The sequence below is a fragment of the Geotrypetes seraphini genome, chromosome 3, assembly GCF_902459505.1.
Source record: "Geotrypetes seraphini chromosome 3, aGeoSer1.1, whole genome shotgun sequence".
In the NCBI taxonomy this organism is placed as follows: domain Eukaryota; kingdom Metazoa; phylum Chordata; class Amphibia; order Gymnophiona; family Dermophiidae; genus Geotrypetes; species Geotrypetes seraphini.
This window is the reverse complement of record NC_047086.1, coordinates 205,849,592-205,866,826: the sequence shown is the minus strand read 5'-3', so window position 1 is coordinate 205,866,826 and position 17,235 is coordinate 205,849,592. Positions and strand designations below refer to the sequence as shown.

General features: G+C 43.8%; 1 protein-coding gene across 5 annotated transcripts in view; it reads right to left on the bottom strand.

Moving 5' to 3' along the window:
• Positions 1-5,004: 5,004 nt before the first annotated feature.
• The window catches only part of POU6F1 (POU class 6 homeobox 1), a 243,556-nt gene continuing 231,325 nt past the window's right edge, over positions 5,005-17,235 (bottom strand). For all 5 annotated transcript variants that reach the window (XM_033939750.1, XM_033939751.1, XM_033939749.1 and 2 more), the window contains one exon: positions 5,005-6,689. In XM_033939750.1, the coding sequence (XP_033795641.1) occupies positions 6,344-6,689 (346 nt within the window). In that variant the 3' untranslated portion in view covers positions 5,005-6,343. The remainder of the gene's footprint in view (positions 6,690-17,235) is intronic.

Genomic DNA, 17,235 nt, shown 5'->3' with positions numbered 1-17,235 from the left:
TTACCTATCTCAGCCTGTTCAAAAGTTTGTGTGAGTTTCCAAAGCATACATATTTTAGCTGGACTGCAAGGTGGTCATAGGAACCAGGTTTTCAAAATAATTGGGGGGTGCTAAATCCAATGGAAATTACCCATCCCTCGACACATTCAAGAGGTTTGCTCAATATTGAGGGTGTTCAAGCACCCACAGAGCTGGCTCCTATGAAGATGGTAATCCCAAGATGTGTATTAAGGCTGGGGAAGGAAAACTGTAAACATACATTTTATTTTCAGACTTATAAGTGCTATATTAACTGCTCTTAGCTGGCTGCACAAAATACAGATACAAAGCATGGGGATGATTGAATTGTGTGTATTTTACTGCTAGCTAATTTTTAGAAGGATTTCACCTTTCAAAATTAGCTACAAAGTGTCCGTGTTAAAAATGTACATGTACTTTGCAACTACACAGGTTACTCAAAATTTATCCTGATATAATTAAGATTTAAATTTGCAATTACCTTTTTCAATCAGATGCTTTTTACAAACCTCCTTCCATATTCTAAGTGCAATGAGAAGCAATTGTACCTTTTTACAGAATATTTCCATGCCAAGTATATATTCTTGAAACGTTTTGTTTAAAATGTAATAAATATGGCAATTAAAAAAATAAGCTAGTCCAATAAAAAGATATCACCTACAGCAAGGTTGTAAACTAATCCTGGAAAGCCGCAACCCAGTAGATTTTTAGGGTACCCTAAATGAATATTCATGGGAGATAATTGTATGCACTGCCTCCATTGTATGAAAATATATTTCATGCATATTCATTATGGGTAGCCTGAAAACCAGAAGCTTATAGCCCTCCAGAATTGCATTTCCTCCTGACCTAAAGAATGAGTCTCAAATTCTAGTCCTTAATGGCTGCAAACCAGTTGGGTTTTCAGGATATCCCTCATGAACGCTTATGAGAGAGATCAGCATGCCCACTGATTCCACTGTATGCAAATCTCTCTTGCATATTCATGAGAGATATATTGAAAACCTGCTTTGCAGCCCTCAATGACTGGAATTTGAGACCCCTAACCTACAGCTTGTTTGCTGACCCTTATTTTTAAGCTTTCCAGGCATGGGAAATTTTGTCTTTCAACACCACAACCCAGTCAGGATTTTAGGATTTCCACAATGAATATGCAAGATATATATTTGTATGTACTGCCTCCAAATAGATCTTATTACGTAAATCTTGAACCTAAATGGGTTGGGCCCATCCCTGATTCATCCATATATCTAAGGCAGGAGTTCTCAACCCAGCCCTTGGGACACATCAGTCAGGTTTTCAAGTTATCTGCTATCTCAATTGTATGCAAATCTATCTTATACTACTATTACTAATCATTTCTATAGTGCTATTAGACATACGCAGTGCTGTATGTTAAAACACAGAAGAGACAGTCCCTGCTCAAAAGAACTTACAGTCTAATAAACACAGACAAACTGGACAATACACAGTGCTCAGGTAGGGGAAATCAGACAGATATTGATGCTTAGAAGGTGAGTTGGAGTTTGGAATTGAAAGCAGCTTCAAAGAAGTGGCTTTTGTGTCTGGATTTGCATACGGCCAGAGCTGGAGCCTGACGTATCGAGTCAGGCAGTTTGTTCAACATACAATGCAGCAAGGTAGAAGGGATGGAGTCTGGTGTTGACTGTAGAGAAGAAGGGTACAGATAAGAGAGACTTATCCGATGAGCGGAGTGCCCAGGAAGGAGTGAGGGGGAGAAATGAGAGAGAAGAGGTACTGAGGAGCTGTGGTGCAAATATACTTGTAGGTCAGTAAGAGGAGTTTGAATTGTATATAGAAATGGATAGGGTGCCAATGAAGTGACTTGAGAAGAGGGGTAATGTATGCATAGCAACATTGATGGAATATGAGGTGTGCAGCAGAGTTCTGAACAGATTGAAGGGAAGAGAGATGGTTTAGTGGAAGGTCAGTGAGAAGCAGGTTGCAGTAGTCTAGGCAAGAGCTAATACTGTAGAGAAAGAAACAACAGGTTTTGGTAGTCTGTTGGATATGTGAAGAGAATGAGAGAGATGAATCAAAAGATTGACTTATTGAGATGAGTCAAGGTTCTGAGCTGACAAAACAGGGAGGATGAGGGTGTTCACAGAAATAGAAAACCAGAAGAGGAGAGACAGGTTTAGGTGGAAAGATAAGGAACACAGTCTTGGACATGCTTAATTTTAGATGGCGGTGAGCCATTGTGACAGGGTGGAGTACCTGTCATAGGCCAGCGGAGGGAGCCTGAACAGTGGAGCTCATTGAGACTGAGAGAAGAGCTAATCTGCATAGAGCTGCAAATGCTGCTGGGAGCTATCTACTCACCCTGAGTGGATTGTGGGCGCTGAAAAGACCAGCTCCCAGCACAGAGAGCTCAGAAGGCAAGGAACTCCTTTGGGAAGAGGAATGATGGCTTCTGGCCTAACTCCTGGTAATCCCTGAAGGCCACAGCTGACCAGTGTTGACAGGGGGCCTGGGGCAGCAGAGTAGAGTGGCCAGGCTGACCAGTACTGACAGGGGGGACTGGTGCAGCAGTAGAAAGCCCAGTGTTGGGAGGGTCTGCAGGGGCCTAACACCAGCAGGGAGAAATCTGAGAAAGAGATCTGGCCCTGTGATGAAGCTTGGTGGTGAGAGGGTCCACGGGGACCAATACACTGGCATGAAAGAGTTAAAAGTAGCTAGAGGGCCCAATAGAGCCTGAAGTCAAGGAAGGGACTCAGGCTTGATGACCGGCAGAGGGACCAGTGAAGAAAGATTCAGGTGGAGGGACCCAAGAGTCCAGTGAGTGAGGGGCTTGCGGTGGCCCCACAAGAGGCAGCTGGAAGAGCTGCCAGAGTCCGAGAGCCATCAGAGCAGACTCCCAGGTGAAGCAGCCTGAGAGACCGTGGGAGCATTGGCCAAGATCTAAGGAGCGTCCGGTGGGGGGGACCAGCTGGGACAGTGAATGGCACTGGAAGCTGCTGAAGACTTGGAGGGCCAATCGAGTGTCAGAGGAAGGACTCGGGAGAGACCTGGAGGGATAGAGTCCAGGGAGGACCCCAGAATGAACAGGAGGTCGGGAAGACCTGGTCACATGTTTTAAGAACTGTGTGTGTAACTTTGTTGTGTTTTACAGGGAACAAAGGTGCCTGTGGGTGGATATGTGTTGGGAATACTGCTTGGCCTGGTCACATGATGACAGCCATCCAGGTAGCAATGTCAGACAATCAGGTTGTAACCTGGGACTGAATGTCGAGATTTCAGATGTAGAGAGAGATATGCAAGTCATCAGCATACAGGTGATACTGAAAACCATTATAGGAGATCAGAGCACCAATGGAAGAAGTGTAGATGGAAAAAAGAAGTGGAATGGCAGTGGAGGAGGATCCACCACAGCATACGCTAAAGGTACAATGGAAAACATAGGAAGAAAACTATGTGATAACAGAGCCCTGAAATCCAAGCAAGGACAGCATATCGATGAGTATGTGGCGATTTACTTGGTAAAAAGTTGCAGATACCATGTTTCCCCAAAAATAAGCCCTAGCATCATTTTCGGGGTAGGTCTTAATATAAGCCATACCCCAAAAATAAACCCTAGTCACGGAATTTGCCAGCAACTCTTCAACCCGGTCCGCCACTGCCGCACCCCCCATACCGTGCAGCCGAACCCCTGCTGACCCTCCATCCTTCCTTCCCTGCTGACCGTGAGCAAGCCCTACCTTCAACCGAAGCAGCGTCGGGCTGCCAGCACTCTAAACAGGCTGCTTGGCCTTATCTGTCTGAGATTTCACTCTGCTGCGTTACTGATGATGTCTCTATCATATCTCCCCTCTACCACCTTTCCTCTAAAGTATACATATTGAGATCTTTAAGTCTGTCGCTCTACACCTTATGATAAAGACCAATGCACCATTTTAGTAGCCTTCCTCTGGACCGATTCCATCCTTTTTATATCTTTTTGAAGGTGTGGTCTCCAGAATTGTATACAATATCCTAAATGAGGTCTCATCAGTCTTATACAGGGGCATCAATTCCTCCTTTTTCCTACTGGCCATATCTCTTCCTATGCATCCTAACATCTTTCTAGCTTTTGCTGTCACCTTTTCAACCTGTTAGGCCACCTCAGATCATCACAAACAATCACACCCAAGTCCCGCTCTTCTATCGTGCACATAAGTTCTTCACCCCCTAAACTGTACTGTTCCTTCGGGGTTTTGCAGCCCAATTGCATGACCTTGCATTTCTTAGCATTAAATTTTAGCTGCCAAATTTCAGACCAAGCTTCGCTAGGTTTTTCTTCATGTTATTCATATCATCCGGCATGTCTACTCTATTGCCGAATTTGGTATAATCCGCAAAGAGGCAAATCTTATCTGACAACCCTTCAACATCGCTTATAAAAATGTTAAAAAGAACAGGCCCAAGAACAGAACTTTGAGGCACACCACTGGTAACATCCCTTTCCTCCATTGATTACTATCCTTTGTCACCTTCCACTCAACCAGTTCTTGACCCAGCCTGTCACTTTAGGGCCCATCCCGAGGGTCCTCAGTTTATTTATTAGATGTCTTTGTGGAACACTGTCAAAGACTTTGCTAAAATCTAAATACATCACATCTAGCACACTCCCTCTATCCAGTTCTCTGGTCACCTAGTCAAAGAAATTGATCAGATTTGTCTGCATATTTATTGTGGTTTTCTTGAAAACCTGACTGGCTGGGTATGTTCTGAGGACTGAATTGAGAACCTCATCTGAATTGAGAACCTCATCATCTAAAGTCAAAGATATTTTCTTTCTTTTTGTGAAATGTATATAAGGTACTCCTATAACATTATGTTAAAATCTCATGTTGGGGCAAAGCAAGAATACTTTCCCCCCTACTCAGTTATACAAATACAACTACAGTCTCTCAGCTGGCACTTATATTCCACAAAGTGGAAAGGAACATACCAAAATAATAGGTTAATCAGCTTAACTAAATCATCTTTTTTTTTTTTTTTTTTTTTGGGGGGGGGGTCTTGTCTTCTTTCTGCAGTGGTTGAGCACTGGCTTTTAGGGAACCAGAAAGTTCCTTGTTGTAAGAGACAGGTGAAACTATCTCTGATTGTAAGCCCTATTGCATTCAAGGCAATGAAGCCAAGAATGGATCAGCTGAAGACCAGATTTACATTTCAGGTGTCTACTGGCAATATGTAAGGGGAAATTTATCATGGAGCCTGCAGTGCCCTGCTCCTCTGCCTGCATGGGCTTCCCATTACTCTGGAAAAGTGTGAGAGAAGCAGGGTCTATATTAAGGCTGTCAACTGGATCTAGATTCACAGGACAGGGTTGATCTGGTCCTGGATTTACTATGTTGCATGCAGGGACTTGTAGTTCTGTGAATCTCTAGATCCAGTTGACAGCCTTAATCTATGTTGCATATGCCTGGATCACCTTGTACCTTATGACGTGGGTTGTCTTTTGACTTCATGTCATAAGGAATAGGTTTGTCCAGTCCTAGTTTTACTCTACCGAATGCACAGATTTGTAGTTTTGAAACTCAAAGGGATAATCAAAACTATAGGACCACAAATGCAATAGGATAAAACCAGGACTGGCTTAGCCTGTTCCCTATAACATGGAATCAGGTGGCAAACCTTAAGATGTGGTTGCTTTCATTTGAATACTTGGCACTAGTGCTCTGAAATGTTTAGATAGTACATTTCTCAGTTGAATTTCGGTAACATCTAGTATTAAATGCACCAACTGGCTAATTCATTCCCAGCCATGTTTGTCAGGGGCTATGAACTAGCACTGGAAACCACTGAACCAAATTCACGCCATCTGACCTGTTCTGGATCCATCCTTAAGCATTTTGGAATTCCTGTCTTGTCAATACAAAAAAGCTTAAAAACTTAAAAGCTAGTAGTTGAAAAGACCAGAGTGGCTCAGAGTTTCCCTCTGAAACCCAGTTGACAATGCATTACATATCTATTTCCATTGTGCTCCTATTTAACAGAGCAAAGTTTAAGCCCCTCCTTTGGCAATGCTACAGCAGTGCTACTTAGAGGGGCCTTAAAAGTCACATGTGTTGTAACTCTGCTTGACAGAGACATACTCCACAGCAAACATTACCACAACCTTTGAAAAACAAAAATAAATACATTTTTTTTAAAAATGCGCAGGGCATGTTCCGTTCATCAGCCTTGGGCTGAAAGTGTCCTGAAGGTGCACACAGTTAAGCCACACCTATACATGGTGCACATTTTCAGCCCAGCTCACTTAAGCAGAGAGGGCGAAGTGCTCTAGTAGGATGCTATAACTTGTCAACATTAGTGCAGCTCATCAGGGGATCTGGAAGACATTGAGCTTGCTCGTGTTCTTCAGCGTTTGCCGACGGTTGCAGAACCAGACCCGAACCACCTCACGGTCATAGTTCAGTTCCTTGGCAATCTCGGTGATCTCCTGACCTGTGGGCAGGGCATTCTTTTCAAAGTAGGCATTGAGGGCCTCAATAGCCTGTGGTGTGAAGGAGGTACGCCGTTTGCGTTTCTTGGAGGGTTCACCTCCTACAAAGTCCATCAGGTTCTGCTGACCCTCCTGGTTACGCATCTCTGCTTCCAGTAACCACTTTTCCAGCACTGGCTTCAATTTCTGAGCACTTTTTGGAGTGATGTCGAGCTTCTCAAACCTGAGGGAGAAACAATAGGGAAGGAAATTTGAAAATTGATGTAATCACCATGTCAAATGGGTTATGTGATTTATCTGGCAATAAAGATCATTTATAGAATATCAAGGTCAGGCTGCATTTTTATGTTTAAATATTTTATTAAATTCAAGTTGACCTGCAATTGCCTTTCTTGAACAAGTTGCAAAGACCAAAGGACAACTATGGAACACAAATCCCCAACACCCCAATCTCCCTCCCTTTCCCTCCTCCTCTATAGACACTGTGAGAGGGTTTAGCACTTTATCACCACATTCAATACCCACTGTTGAGAATTCTACTACAAGCTTTGTGAGGCAGCATTTTCCAAAATGGCTCCCAGGTAGTGGTCAATTTCCTGCCTGGGGATATCTCCCAGTCACTCACACCTTCATCAAAAGTTGGCTCAACCCAGAATGCCAGTGTTGGCTAGTTGGGAGGTTCGGCATTAGCCTTTTAGTCAATATCACCTTCATCCTCAATAATATGACTCTTAAGAAATATCTTTAAACATTTTGGGACAAGATGCTATAGTTATTATGCCACCGAATCTGCCACATGCACTCTACTTGAGTAAATACCTGAGCTGTGTGTATGGGGGCAGGTCCAGAACATGTGAGACAGCATAATCCTGGGCTTCACACATTTAGGGCCCGTATCCAACCTGGTGATTTTTGCCTGGAAGGCTCACCATGGGGCTATATGCATTCCAGGCTACATTTTTAATAATTCTTCTTTCTCCTCTTCTGCAAGGTTTCTCTACTTACTCCATCTAATTCTTGTCAAGAAGCCACCTGGCAGAACCACTCTTTACCTTTGCATTATATTGCTCAAATCATTGCTTCTTCCTATCTAGTACTCATCGGAGAGTATTTTTTATTGTTGTTTTATTTGGGGGTTTTAAAAAATGTATTGAACTGGATAGAGCGGTTTATAAATATTTTAAATAAATAAATAAATCAGGAATGGCCTCTCTCCTTATCTTATCCTACCTGTCTCTCATTAGAGTCCTACCACAGTCTCTGCACTCCTTTCAGCATGATTTCTCGGAGCAATCATGCACAGCCCATGATGATTTCCTATTTTACTCTCCTTTTGACCTCTCCTCTTGAGCCCAAGAACAGTACTGTAAAACCTTTTTGAGCAATAAGTGAGACCCCAGTAACTTCCTTTCTACTTTGGTTTTGGGCCATCTCACGTTCCACAATCCTCTTCCATCTCCATATATGATATGAACACTGCTTGAACATCACCTTCAGCCCTGGAAAGACCACTAAAAGGCAGCGTATTCAGTAGGGAAGAGTATGTGCCAGCTAATCATTCTGCCTTTAAACTGCATTGAAGAAAAATATTTTCATAAATAAGGACCACCAGACTCAAGGACAATGCTATGGCATTCGTATGCCAGAATAAACCTGCCCAGACTTATCAGTCATCTGTCTCAATGTGTGAAACATTCATGTCCATGTGCAGTATTTAAAACTATTTGTTGCATAATAATAATGCTCAGAAGAATATACAGAATAGTCCCCTTATTTTCTAACTCCTGTTATCTATCTGTGTGTTCATCTTTGCTTGCATTCCATGATGTCTATCAAATCGTTTCATTGCATACTGTATTGACAATTTAAGTGAACAGAAAGAAAAATCCAAATCTAACAGGTCTGCAGTGAACAGGTAGAACCAAAAACAAAAAAGAGACTGCAGAGAGGAATGTACAAGTTGCAGGAACTTTATTAAAAGTCAGTAAAATATTTTCCAAAAGATGGCTCTCGTGTGCATGGGGACTGGACCCAACACGGTCTGTGTTTCAGAGAAACACTCCTTCCTCAGGGGTCCAAGTTGACCTATGCTTGACAATTTAAGTAGCACACTATGCCATACAATGTACTGTTATTTGAATTATTTTCACTGCTTGTTGCTTATGTTCAACTTATTCTTGCTGTATACTGCCATGTGTGAATTTTCTAAAAAAGGCGGTAAATAAATCCTAATAAATAAATACATCTTCAGAATAGTCCCAAACTCATTCTAGTAATCAATACAAAATGTCTCATGTGTTCAGTGATTTTAAATGGTTTGTGATTGAGCATATTGAGTCGTCTATACAGGGGGAAGACCCTGATTCCATCTAGGTTGAATGAATGCATTGAATTGAATGCTTTCAAATAAATTTGATTTTGCTCTCATATACTGGACAGTTCGGTGAGTTTTATTTAATGAATCAACTGATCACATATTGCTTTAAATTCTTCCAATATAGTCCCTTCTTCTCAGTGACATCATTTCCTGTTTAAATCACCAGGGATCCATAAGATTCCATATTTACTTAACACAATATTTTTCTTGGTTCAAGGCTGCTTTTTGATTGCCCCTTGAAACAGCTTCATCAGCAAATCTTCAGTGAAAATTGCTCAGATGGGGGAACTAAAGACTGCTCAGTTGTGCTGAACACAAGATAGGTCTTGGGGATCCCATTGTGGCCCTCTTTTCCCACATCTCTCTTTACAATTGGCAAACTAAGTGCCTTTAAATTTATACAAGACTTAACTGCTCTTTGTCACTTTTGATGAATATTTTGTACTCCTGAACAAATTATTTCATGAGTAATATGCACTTAATATTACAGCACCATTTAATTATTAATATGGAGTGGTATCAATTTAAAGGTCCTTTTCACAGCTTAGACAGCAGACCACTGAGTACTGAAATTTACATGGTGATTAAACTGTAAAAGTGACCTGTGATTTCTGAGACTTACCTCCTACACATTATATGGGTGAGGGTAATGGGATTTAATTTACTGCCTTTCTGTGGTGCAATCAAAGTGTTTTATATTATATTATGTGCTCACTTGGAATAACAAAGGATTACGTGACTTGCCCAGAGTCACAAAGAGCTGCAGTAGGAATTGAACCTACTTCCCTAGGTTCTCAGACCACTGTACTAACCACTAGGCAATTATTAGGTTTTGATTGTGTTTTGAGAATTGTTGTTTTTTTTGGTTTTTTTAATAATCTTTATTCATTTTAAAACACTTTCAATAAGTGTAAACAACATAGATTATACATTTAACACTTTACATAGAAACATAGACTTAACTTTAGACATCACTTATAATTTTAGACATCACTTATAATTTTACAAGATTCATTTAGAACATTACTCTCCCCCACTCCTCCTAATCATTATCATTAAAGTAATTAAAAAAATGTATCATATGTTCAGAGTTATATTATACATACTTAAAACTTAAGTTATTCATATGATAAATCAGACTTATTTATCAAACCTCAAAAAACCTCCACCCTTCTTTCCTATTATCATCTGTATAAATAATCAATTAAAAGCCCTTAGAATCCTCCCACCCTCCCTGGTGCATTTTATCTAAGAACAAAAAATCATAACTATAATAATTCTACAAAAGATGACAATGGGCCCCAAATTAAGTTAAAAATTTTTGTATTACCTAATAAATCAGCGTTCATTTTCTCATATTTGTAAATTAGACATAAACTTGCCCACCAGAATGTAAAGTTAAGACAATCCCAGTTCTTCCAGTTTCGTGTAATCATTTGTATAGCTGTATTAGTCATAATTAATAAGAGACGTCTTTTATATTTATCTAGGGGATCCTTGATATGTAAAATGGTACCACAAATTACTATTTCATAAGTTAACAGACTCTCAGATTCTAAAATATTATTAATATGTCCCCAAATTGATCTCCAGAAAATCAATATCTTAGGGCAATAATACAGTAAATGATCTAATGTTTCTATGTCTAGGTGACAGTGCCAGCATCTATTAGAACTAGAATTATCTAACTTATTCAATCTAACTGGGGTCCAAAAAGAACAATGTAACAAAACAAACAAACAAGTTTGTTTCATAGATGCTGAAGCTGTACACTAGAGCAGTGTTTTTCAACCGCTGTTCCGCGGCACACTAGTGTGCCGCGAGATGTTGCCTGGTGTGCCGCAGGGCCGCCATCAGGGCAGTACTACCAGTCCTGCATTCAGGGGCCCGGAGCTGACAGGGGGCCCGAGGCAGGGGCGCCAGTAGCTCGCCAAGGCAAAGTGAGTCGATCACCCAGGACTCACTTTGTCTTGGCGATCTAATCTATCGAGCCGATAAGTCTTCTTCTCCCCGACGTCAATTCTGCAGTCGGAGAGGAAGTTCGGGCCAGCCAATCGCTGCCTGGCTGGGCGGAACTTCCTCTCCGATTGCAGAATTGACGTCAGGGAGAGCATGCGTCGGCGTCGGCTTTGGGGCCTGTTATCCATTGGTGGGTCCTGTTCCCCGATGGCAGCGGCTTGGGGAACGGCAGGGAGAAAGAAAGAAAGGGGGCAGGCAGGGAAACAGAAGGAAAGAAGAGAAACAGAAAAAAAGAAAGAAAGGTCAGGGAGAGAGGAAGAAAAAGTTGGGGGAGGGAATGAGGTGTGGAGGAGAGAAAGCATACAGGCTGATAGAAGGGAAGAAAGATTGGATGCACAGTCAGAAGAAGAAAGTGCAACCAGAAATCACCAGACAAGGTAGGAAAAATGATTTTATTTTAAATTTAGCAAAGTGGAGGCAGTATTACCACAGTTTTCAAAGGAATTTGCCCAAATAACTTAATAGTTAACTGGGTAAATTCCCAGAGATGAAAACTTCCCTTCACTTATTATGCACAGTTCTGAATTTATATCTGCTGTCTATATTTTACAATATGGTCACCTTTTACTAAACCGCAATCGTGGTTTTTAGCGCAGGGAGCCTATGAGCGTCAAGAGCAGCGCTGGGCATTCAGCGCAGCTCCCTGCGCTAAAAACTGCTATTGTGGTTTAATAAAAAGGATGGAGGGTATATTTGTCTATTTTTGTATGCTATAAAAACCAAATACAGAGAGAGACTGAGAGCTGTTGACGAAGAGCTACGTGTGTGTCTTTCTTCGATTCCAGCCAGAATATCAGCTTTGTGTTCAGCCAAACAGGCCCAGGTTTCGCACTGAATAAAGTATTTTATAATTTTTCACTATTCTGTTTACTTAATATTTCATAATAAAGTAATTATAAAATACTTTCTTTGTGTTTATTTGATTCCTAGTCAAGAGAATTACTTTATATATAGTCAATATAGGCACAGAGTTAAATTTTTTAACATTTTCTAATGGTGGTGTGCCTCGTGATTTTTTTCATGAAACAAGTGTGCCTTTGCCCAAAAAAGGTTGAAAAACACTGCACTAGAGCAGTGTTCTTCAACCTTTTTACACCCGTGGACCGGCAGAATAAAAAGAATTATTTTGTGAACCGGCAAACTACTAGGACTAAAATTTAAAAACCCCGTTTCCGCCCCATCTCCGTGAGCTCGGTCCCCACAAATCATCTGATCCCATCCACACAAGCCTCAGTTATGATTTTAAATTGAATGTATTTTATTAAAGTATAAAAATAAACAATATTCTGTACAATTGTCATTTTATAAATACAAATAATTCAGAGCAAGAATCAACAAAACCCCTGTCTCCCCTCCCCTTCACATATATCCCCTCTAGTATCAAGAAAACTGAACAAGCCAAATTATTACAGAATGCTACACAGAAATATCATGCTAACAGAATACTGCAGTCACACATGACAGGAATAGTTTTAGGGGAGTGCAACTAGGGCAACTGCCCCCTGGTCAGAGAGCGCCCTAAGCCAGCTGGAAGCTAAAGAAGCACTTCCTTGGTTTTGCAGTCCCCATTTATGTCTAACACCAGCTCTAGCAGGATATATATTTCAAATCTGATATATTCTAATCACAAAATAGAAATACATTTTTTTTTTTTTTTACCTTTTGTCGTCTCTGGTTTCTGCTTTTAATCTTCTTTTCACTCTCTTCCTTCCAGCGTCTGCCCTCTCTGTCTCTTCAATCCAGCATCTGCCCCTTCCATCCACTGTCTGTCCTCTCCCCCTTCCATATGGTATCTGTCTTCTTTCTATGTCCCTCTCCTCTTTCCATCCAGCTTGTACCCCCTCTCCTTTTTACATGATTCATTCCAGCTTCATTGCTCTCTTCATTTTTATCTCTCCTACACCAGATCTATCATCGTTGTCCCTCTCTGCTTATTTTTCTGCTGACCCCTTCCTATCATTAATCTCTCTACTTTCTCATGCCTGTGTCTCCCCTTCCCCTCCTCTAATCTCTCTGCCAGCTGTTTCCTTCCTTTTTTCATTCTCCCTTCCCTCCTCCTCCTGTCCAGCAGTAACTCTCTTCCCTTCCTCCCCTCCCAGCAGCATCTCTCCTTCTCCCTCTCCAGTAGCAGCTGTCCCTTTTTTTCCTTGCCCAGCAGCTTCCCAGATTCCTTTCCCTCCTCCCCTCCCAGAAGCATCTCTCCTTCTCCTTCTCCCTCTCCAGTAGCAGCTGTCCCTTTTTTTTCCTGGCCCAGCAGCTTCCCAGATTCCTTTCCCTCCTCCCCTCCCAGAAGCATCTCTCCTTCTCCTTCTCCCTCTCCAGTAGCAGCTGTCCCTTTTTTTCCTTGCCCAACAGCTTCCCAGATTCCTTTCCCTCCTCCCCTCCCAGAAGCATCTCTCCTTCTCCCTCTCCAGTAGCAGCTGTCCCTTTTTTTTCCTGGCCCAGCAGCTTCCCAGATTCCTTTCCCTCCTCCCCTCCCAGAAGCATCTCTCCTTCTCCCTCTCCAGTAGCAGCTGTCCCTTTTTTTTCCTGGCCCAGCAGCTTCCCAGATTCCTTTCCCTCCTCCCCTCCCAGAAGCATCTCTCCTTCTCCTTCTCCCTCTCCAGTAGCAGCTGTCCCTTTTTTCCTTGCCCAGCAGCTTCCCAGATTCCTTTCCCTCCTCCTCTCCCAGAAGCAACTCTCCTTCTCCTTCTCCAGTAGCAGCTGTCCCTTTTTTTTCCTGGCCCAGCAGCTTCCCAGATTCCTTTCCCTCCTCCCCTCCCAGAAGCATCTCTCCTTCTCCTTCTCCCTCTCTAGTAGCAGCTGTCCCTTTTTTTTCCTTGCCCAGCAGCTTCCCAGATTCCTTTCCCTCCTCCCCTCCCAGAAGCATCTCTCCTTCTCCCTCTCCAGTAGCAGCTGTCCCTTTTTATCCCTTGCCCAGCAGCTTCTGATAGTGGCTTTCTCCCCTCCCAGCAGCTCTTCTTACTTCCCAGCGCAGCAATTCAGGAAGGCAGCTTCGGGTCCTTTGTTGGGTCGGGCCGCCTCTGAGGAAAGAGGAAGTTGCATCATCAGAGGCAGCCGCGACTCAGCAAAAGCTCTGAGGCTACCTTTGTGAATCGCTGTGCTGGGAAGTAAAGGAGAGCTGCAGAGAGGGGAGAAAGCCACTGTCGGAGGCTCCCCAAGATCTCTCCGGCCCAGCGCACGCTTCAGATTTTGATCTTGTCGGCCCTGCGCGGACCGGCACCGGTCCGCGGACCGGCAGTTGAAGAACTGTGCACTAGAGAATGACACGGTGACAAAATTCATCACCGTTCCCGTCCCCGTGGATAACCGCGGGAAACCATCTCAATGTCATTATTCAAGGAGAGAGGGAAGAATCAAGAGTATGAATGGGCCCAATCACAGACCCTTAAGCCTTGCATTGAAGAATGTTGGTGTAGAAGGACTGAGGTTGAGATAGACACGTAAGAATGATACAGGATTGTTTCCCGCGGTTATCCGCGGGGACGGGAACGGTGATGAATTTTGTCACCATGTCATTCTCTACTGTACACCTCATCCTCCAAGACCAAATACGTGGCCATCGAGATGCAGAAATATGCTGCTTAATCTAATGCTCCAAATATTTCTAAGAGCGTTTTTGGGTTTCTTATTCTTAAGTTCAGATATTAATTTATACCACTTGGCAGCTTGATGTCCTAGCATGTCTGCCTGAAAACAGAGGAATTGCAGACTATAAAATTTTTTAAAATTATGCCATTCAGGGAACCCTTCTGAATAGCCTGCTTCAGTTGCAACCATTTATAAAACTTAAATTTTGAAATACCAAAAGATTGTTGCAACCATGAAAAATCAAGCAATTTTCCATTTAAAATAACATCCTCTAATGTTCTTATGCCAACTTGCATCCAATCCTTCCAGGCAATTTTAGACCCGCCTATTTGTATCTTGGAGTTCAGCCATAGGGATTTCAGTTAACTTATATATACATCTTAGGGTCTTCCATGTATCCAAAATAATGTTATTATCCTTAGTATAATTAGGTAGTTTAATGTCCAATACAAGAGACAAATGCATTGGTGACATAATTTTTCATTCCAAAATTAACCACTCTGGATAATGTTACATGAGGTCAGGCAGGATCCAGTACATACCCAGCTGCATAATATAGGCCTGATGACACCTATAGAAATTTGGAAAATTTACCCCTCCCTCCACAATTGGTTTTTGTAGAGATACTAAAGCTATTCTAGCAGTTTTGCCCAACCAAACAAATTTGATAAGAATGCTATTTAATTTCTTGTAAAAAGAATCTAATATAATAAAATGCTAGGCCGCGCATGCGCACTAAAAAAAACGTGTTCCCTGATCCGTCCCGAAAACACGAGTGCGCATGCGCACGTTTTACGTCATCACCTACTCTCCACCTCGCGCCACCTATCACTGTCATCACCTGCTCTCCACCGATCACTGTTCCTCCTGCACCATGCCACGCCAGACATGTCCGCAGCCGGCCTCGAGCTCCTGGGGGGCCGGCGGCGCTGTGCTGAGGTCCCGCCTCCCGCTTCCGCACTACACGGCGCCGCCAGACCTGGCCCTACACTGAGATCCGCGATCGGGTTGCCATGGAAACCCCGCCGCAGCCTCGCAGCTAGGTAGGGGGACAACAATCGCGCTTATGTTCAAGCCGCCACCACGACTCCCCTCTCGAACCGCACCAGGATCGAGAGAGGAGCTGCGGCGGGGGCTTGAGCATAAGCGCCATTGTTGTCCCCCTACCTAGCCGCGAGGCTGCGACGGCCTTCCTCACCCGGCTCACATTGAATCCAAGTAAACAACCGGGGCTGCCTAAAGAAACAAAGTTTCACGGTGCTTGGCCCGCAAAACAATTCCTGCCGTTGCCAAAATTTGGCCCACCGTTCCTTCCCTTCCTCCATCAGGTACAGTTCACCTCCGCCTATGTTAAAAGGAGTTGCTTTGAAATTGGAGCCCTGCCGCCACCGTAACACATTCCCTCTGCCGCGGTCCCATATGTCAGAGAAGGGGCGGGACCAAGGCAGAGGGGAACGTGCTACAGCAGTGGCAGGCCTCCGATTTCGACGCGGCTCCTTTTAACATTGGTGGATTCACTGCACCTGATGGAGGGAGGGAAGGAAAGGTGGTTGGGCGCTGTTGAGCCCCTCTTTAGCCTTAGACCCTCTCCTAACTGCTCCCTCCTGTCTCAGACCACTGGAGCACCTGATGGAGGGAGGGAAGGAAAGGTGGTTGTGTGCTGTTGAGCCCCTCTTTGCCCTCAGACCCTCTCCTAACTGCTCCCTCCTGTCTCAGACCACTGGGGGGAGGTGCCTGTCTTCAGCTGCAGGGATGGAGGGAGGGAAGAAGAAAGAAGGGGCCCTGGCAAGCGAGTTATCAAAAGCCAACCATAGCCTGGGACCCCTACATGATATGAATAATGACCAGACAACAAAAGGTAAGAAAAATAATTTTATTTTCTGTTTTGTGATTACAATATGTCAGATTTGAAATGTGTCTTGAGGGAGGCTTCCGCCGCGGCTTTGGACAGAGGGGTACCATTTTCGTGGGAGCCGGCCTTCGGAGAGGCTTGGGACACGGGGACGGATGCGGGAGGGGCTGCCGCTGCGAAGGGCTTTGGTGGGGGAGCCAGCCAGACCACAAGTGTGGGGACGTTGTAAGCGCGGATTGGTCAAGGAGCCGCCGCTGCTGAAGCTTTGAAATTGCTCTCCCACCGTCACTCCCTCCCGCCCCGGCTCTGCCTCTGCCCCTGCCCAAGTTCAAAAGCAGGAGACATCTAGCACCCGTTAATCTAACGGGCTTAAACACTAGTCTTGAAAATAAATTGGTAACATTCCCATTTGGTAACACACCACAGGCAAAATCATCATTTTCACTGTTTGAACTCTCCCCCACCAAGATAAATGCAAAGGATTCCATTGCTCACACCTTCTGAAAATTCAGATGTACAATATACAATCAGGTCCATCAGGGGCTGACCCCAAGACTGCACTATTAATTGAAAGGCCACGTGACTTAGACACCACTCTCCGGGATCTAGCACGTGACGAAAGGAAGTCTGCCTGAACATTCTCCAATCCGGCTATGTGGGAGGCCGAGATGTCCTGAAAAGGGGACTCTTCACAGACCATGAGCAGAGCCGCTTCATGCACTACCTGAGTATTCTCGGTGCCCCCCTGACGATTGACATAGGCCACCGCCGTCGCATTGTCCGACAGAACTCTGACTGACTTGCCTGACAAGAAGGAGTGGAAGGCTAATAGCACCAGACGGACGGCTCTGGTCTCCAGTACATCGATCGACCAGGATGCCTCTTCTGTGGACCAGGTGCCCTGAGCTGATTGACCTAGACACTGAGCTC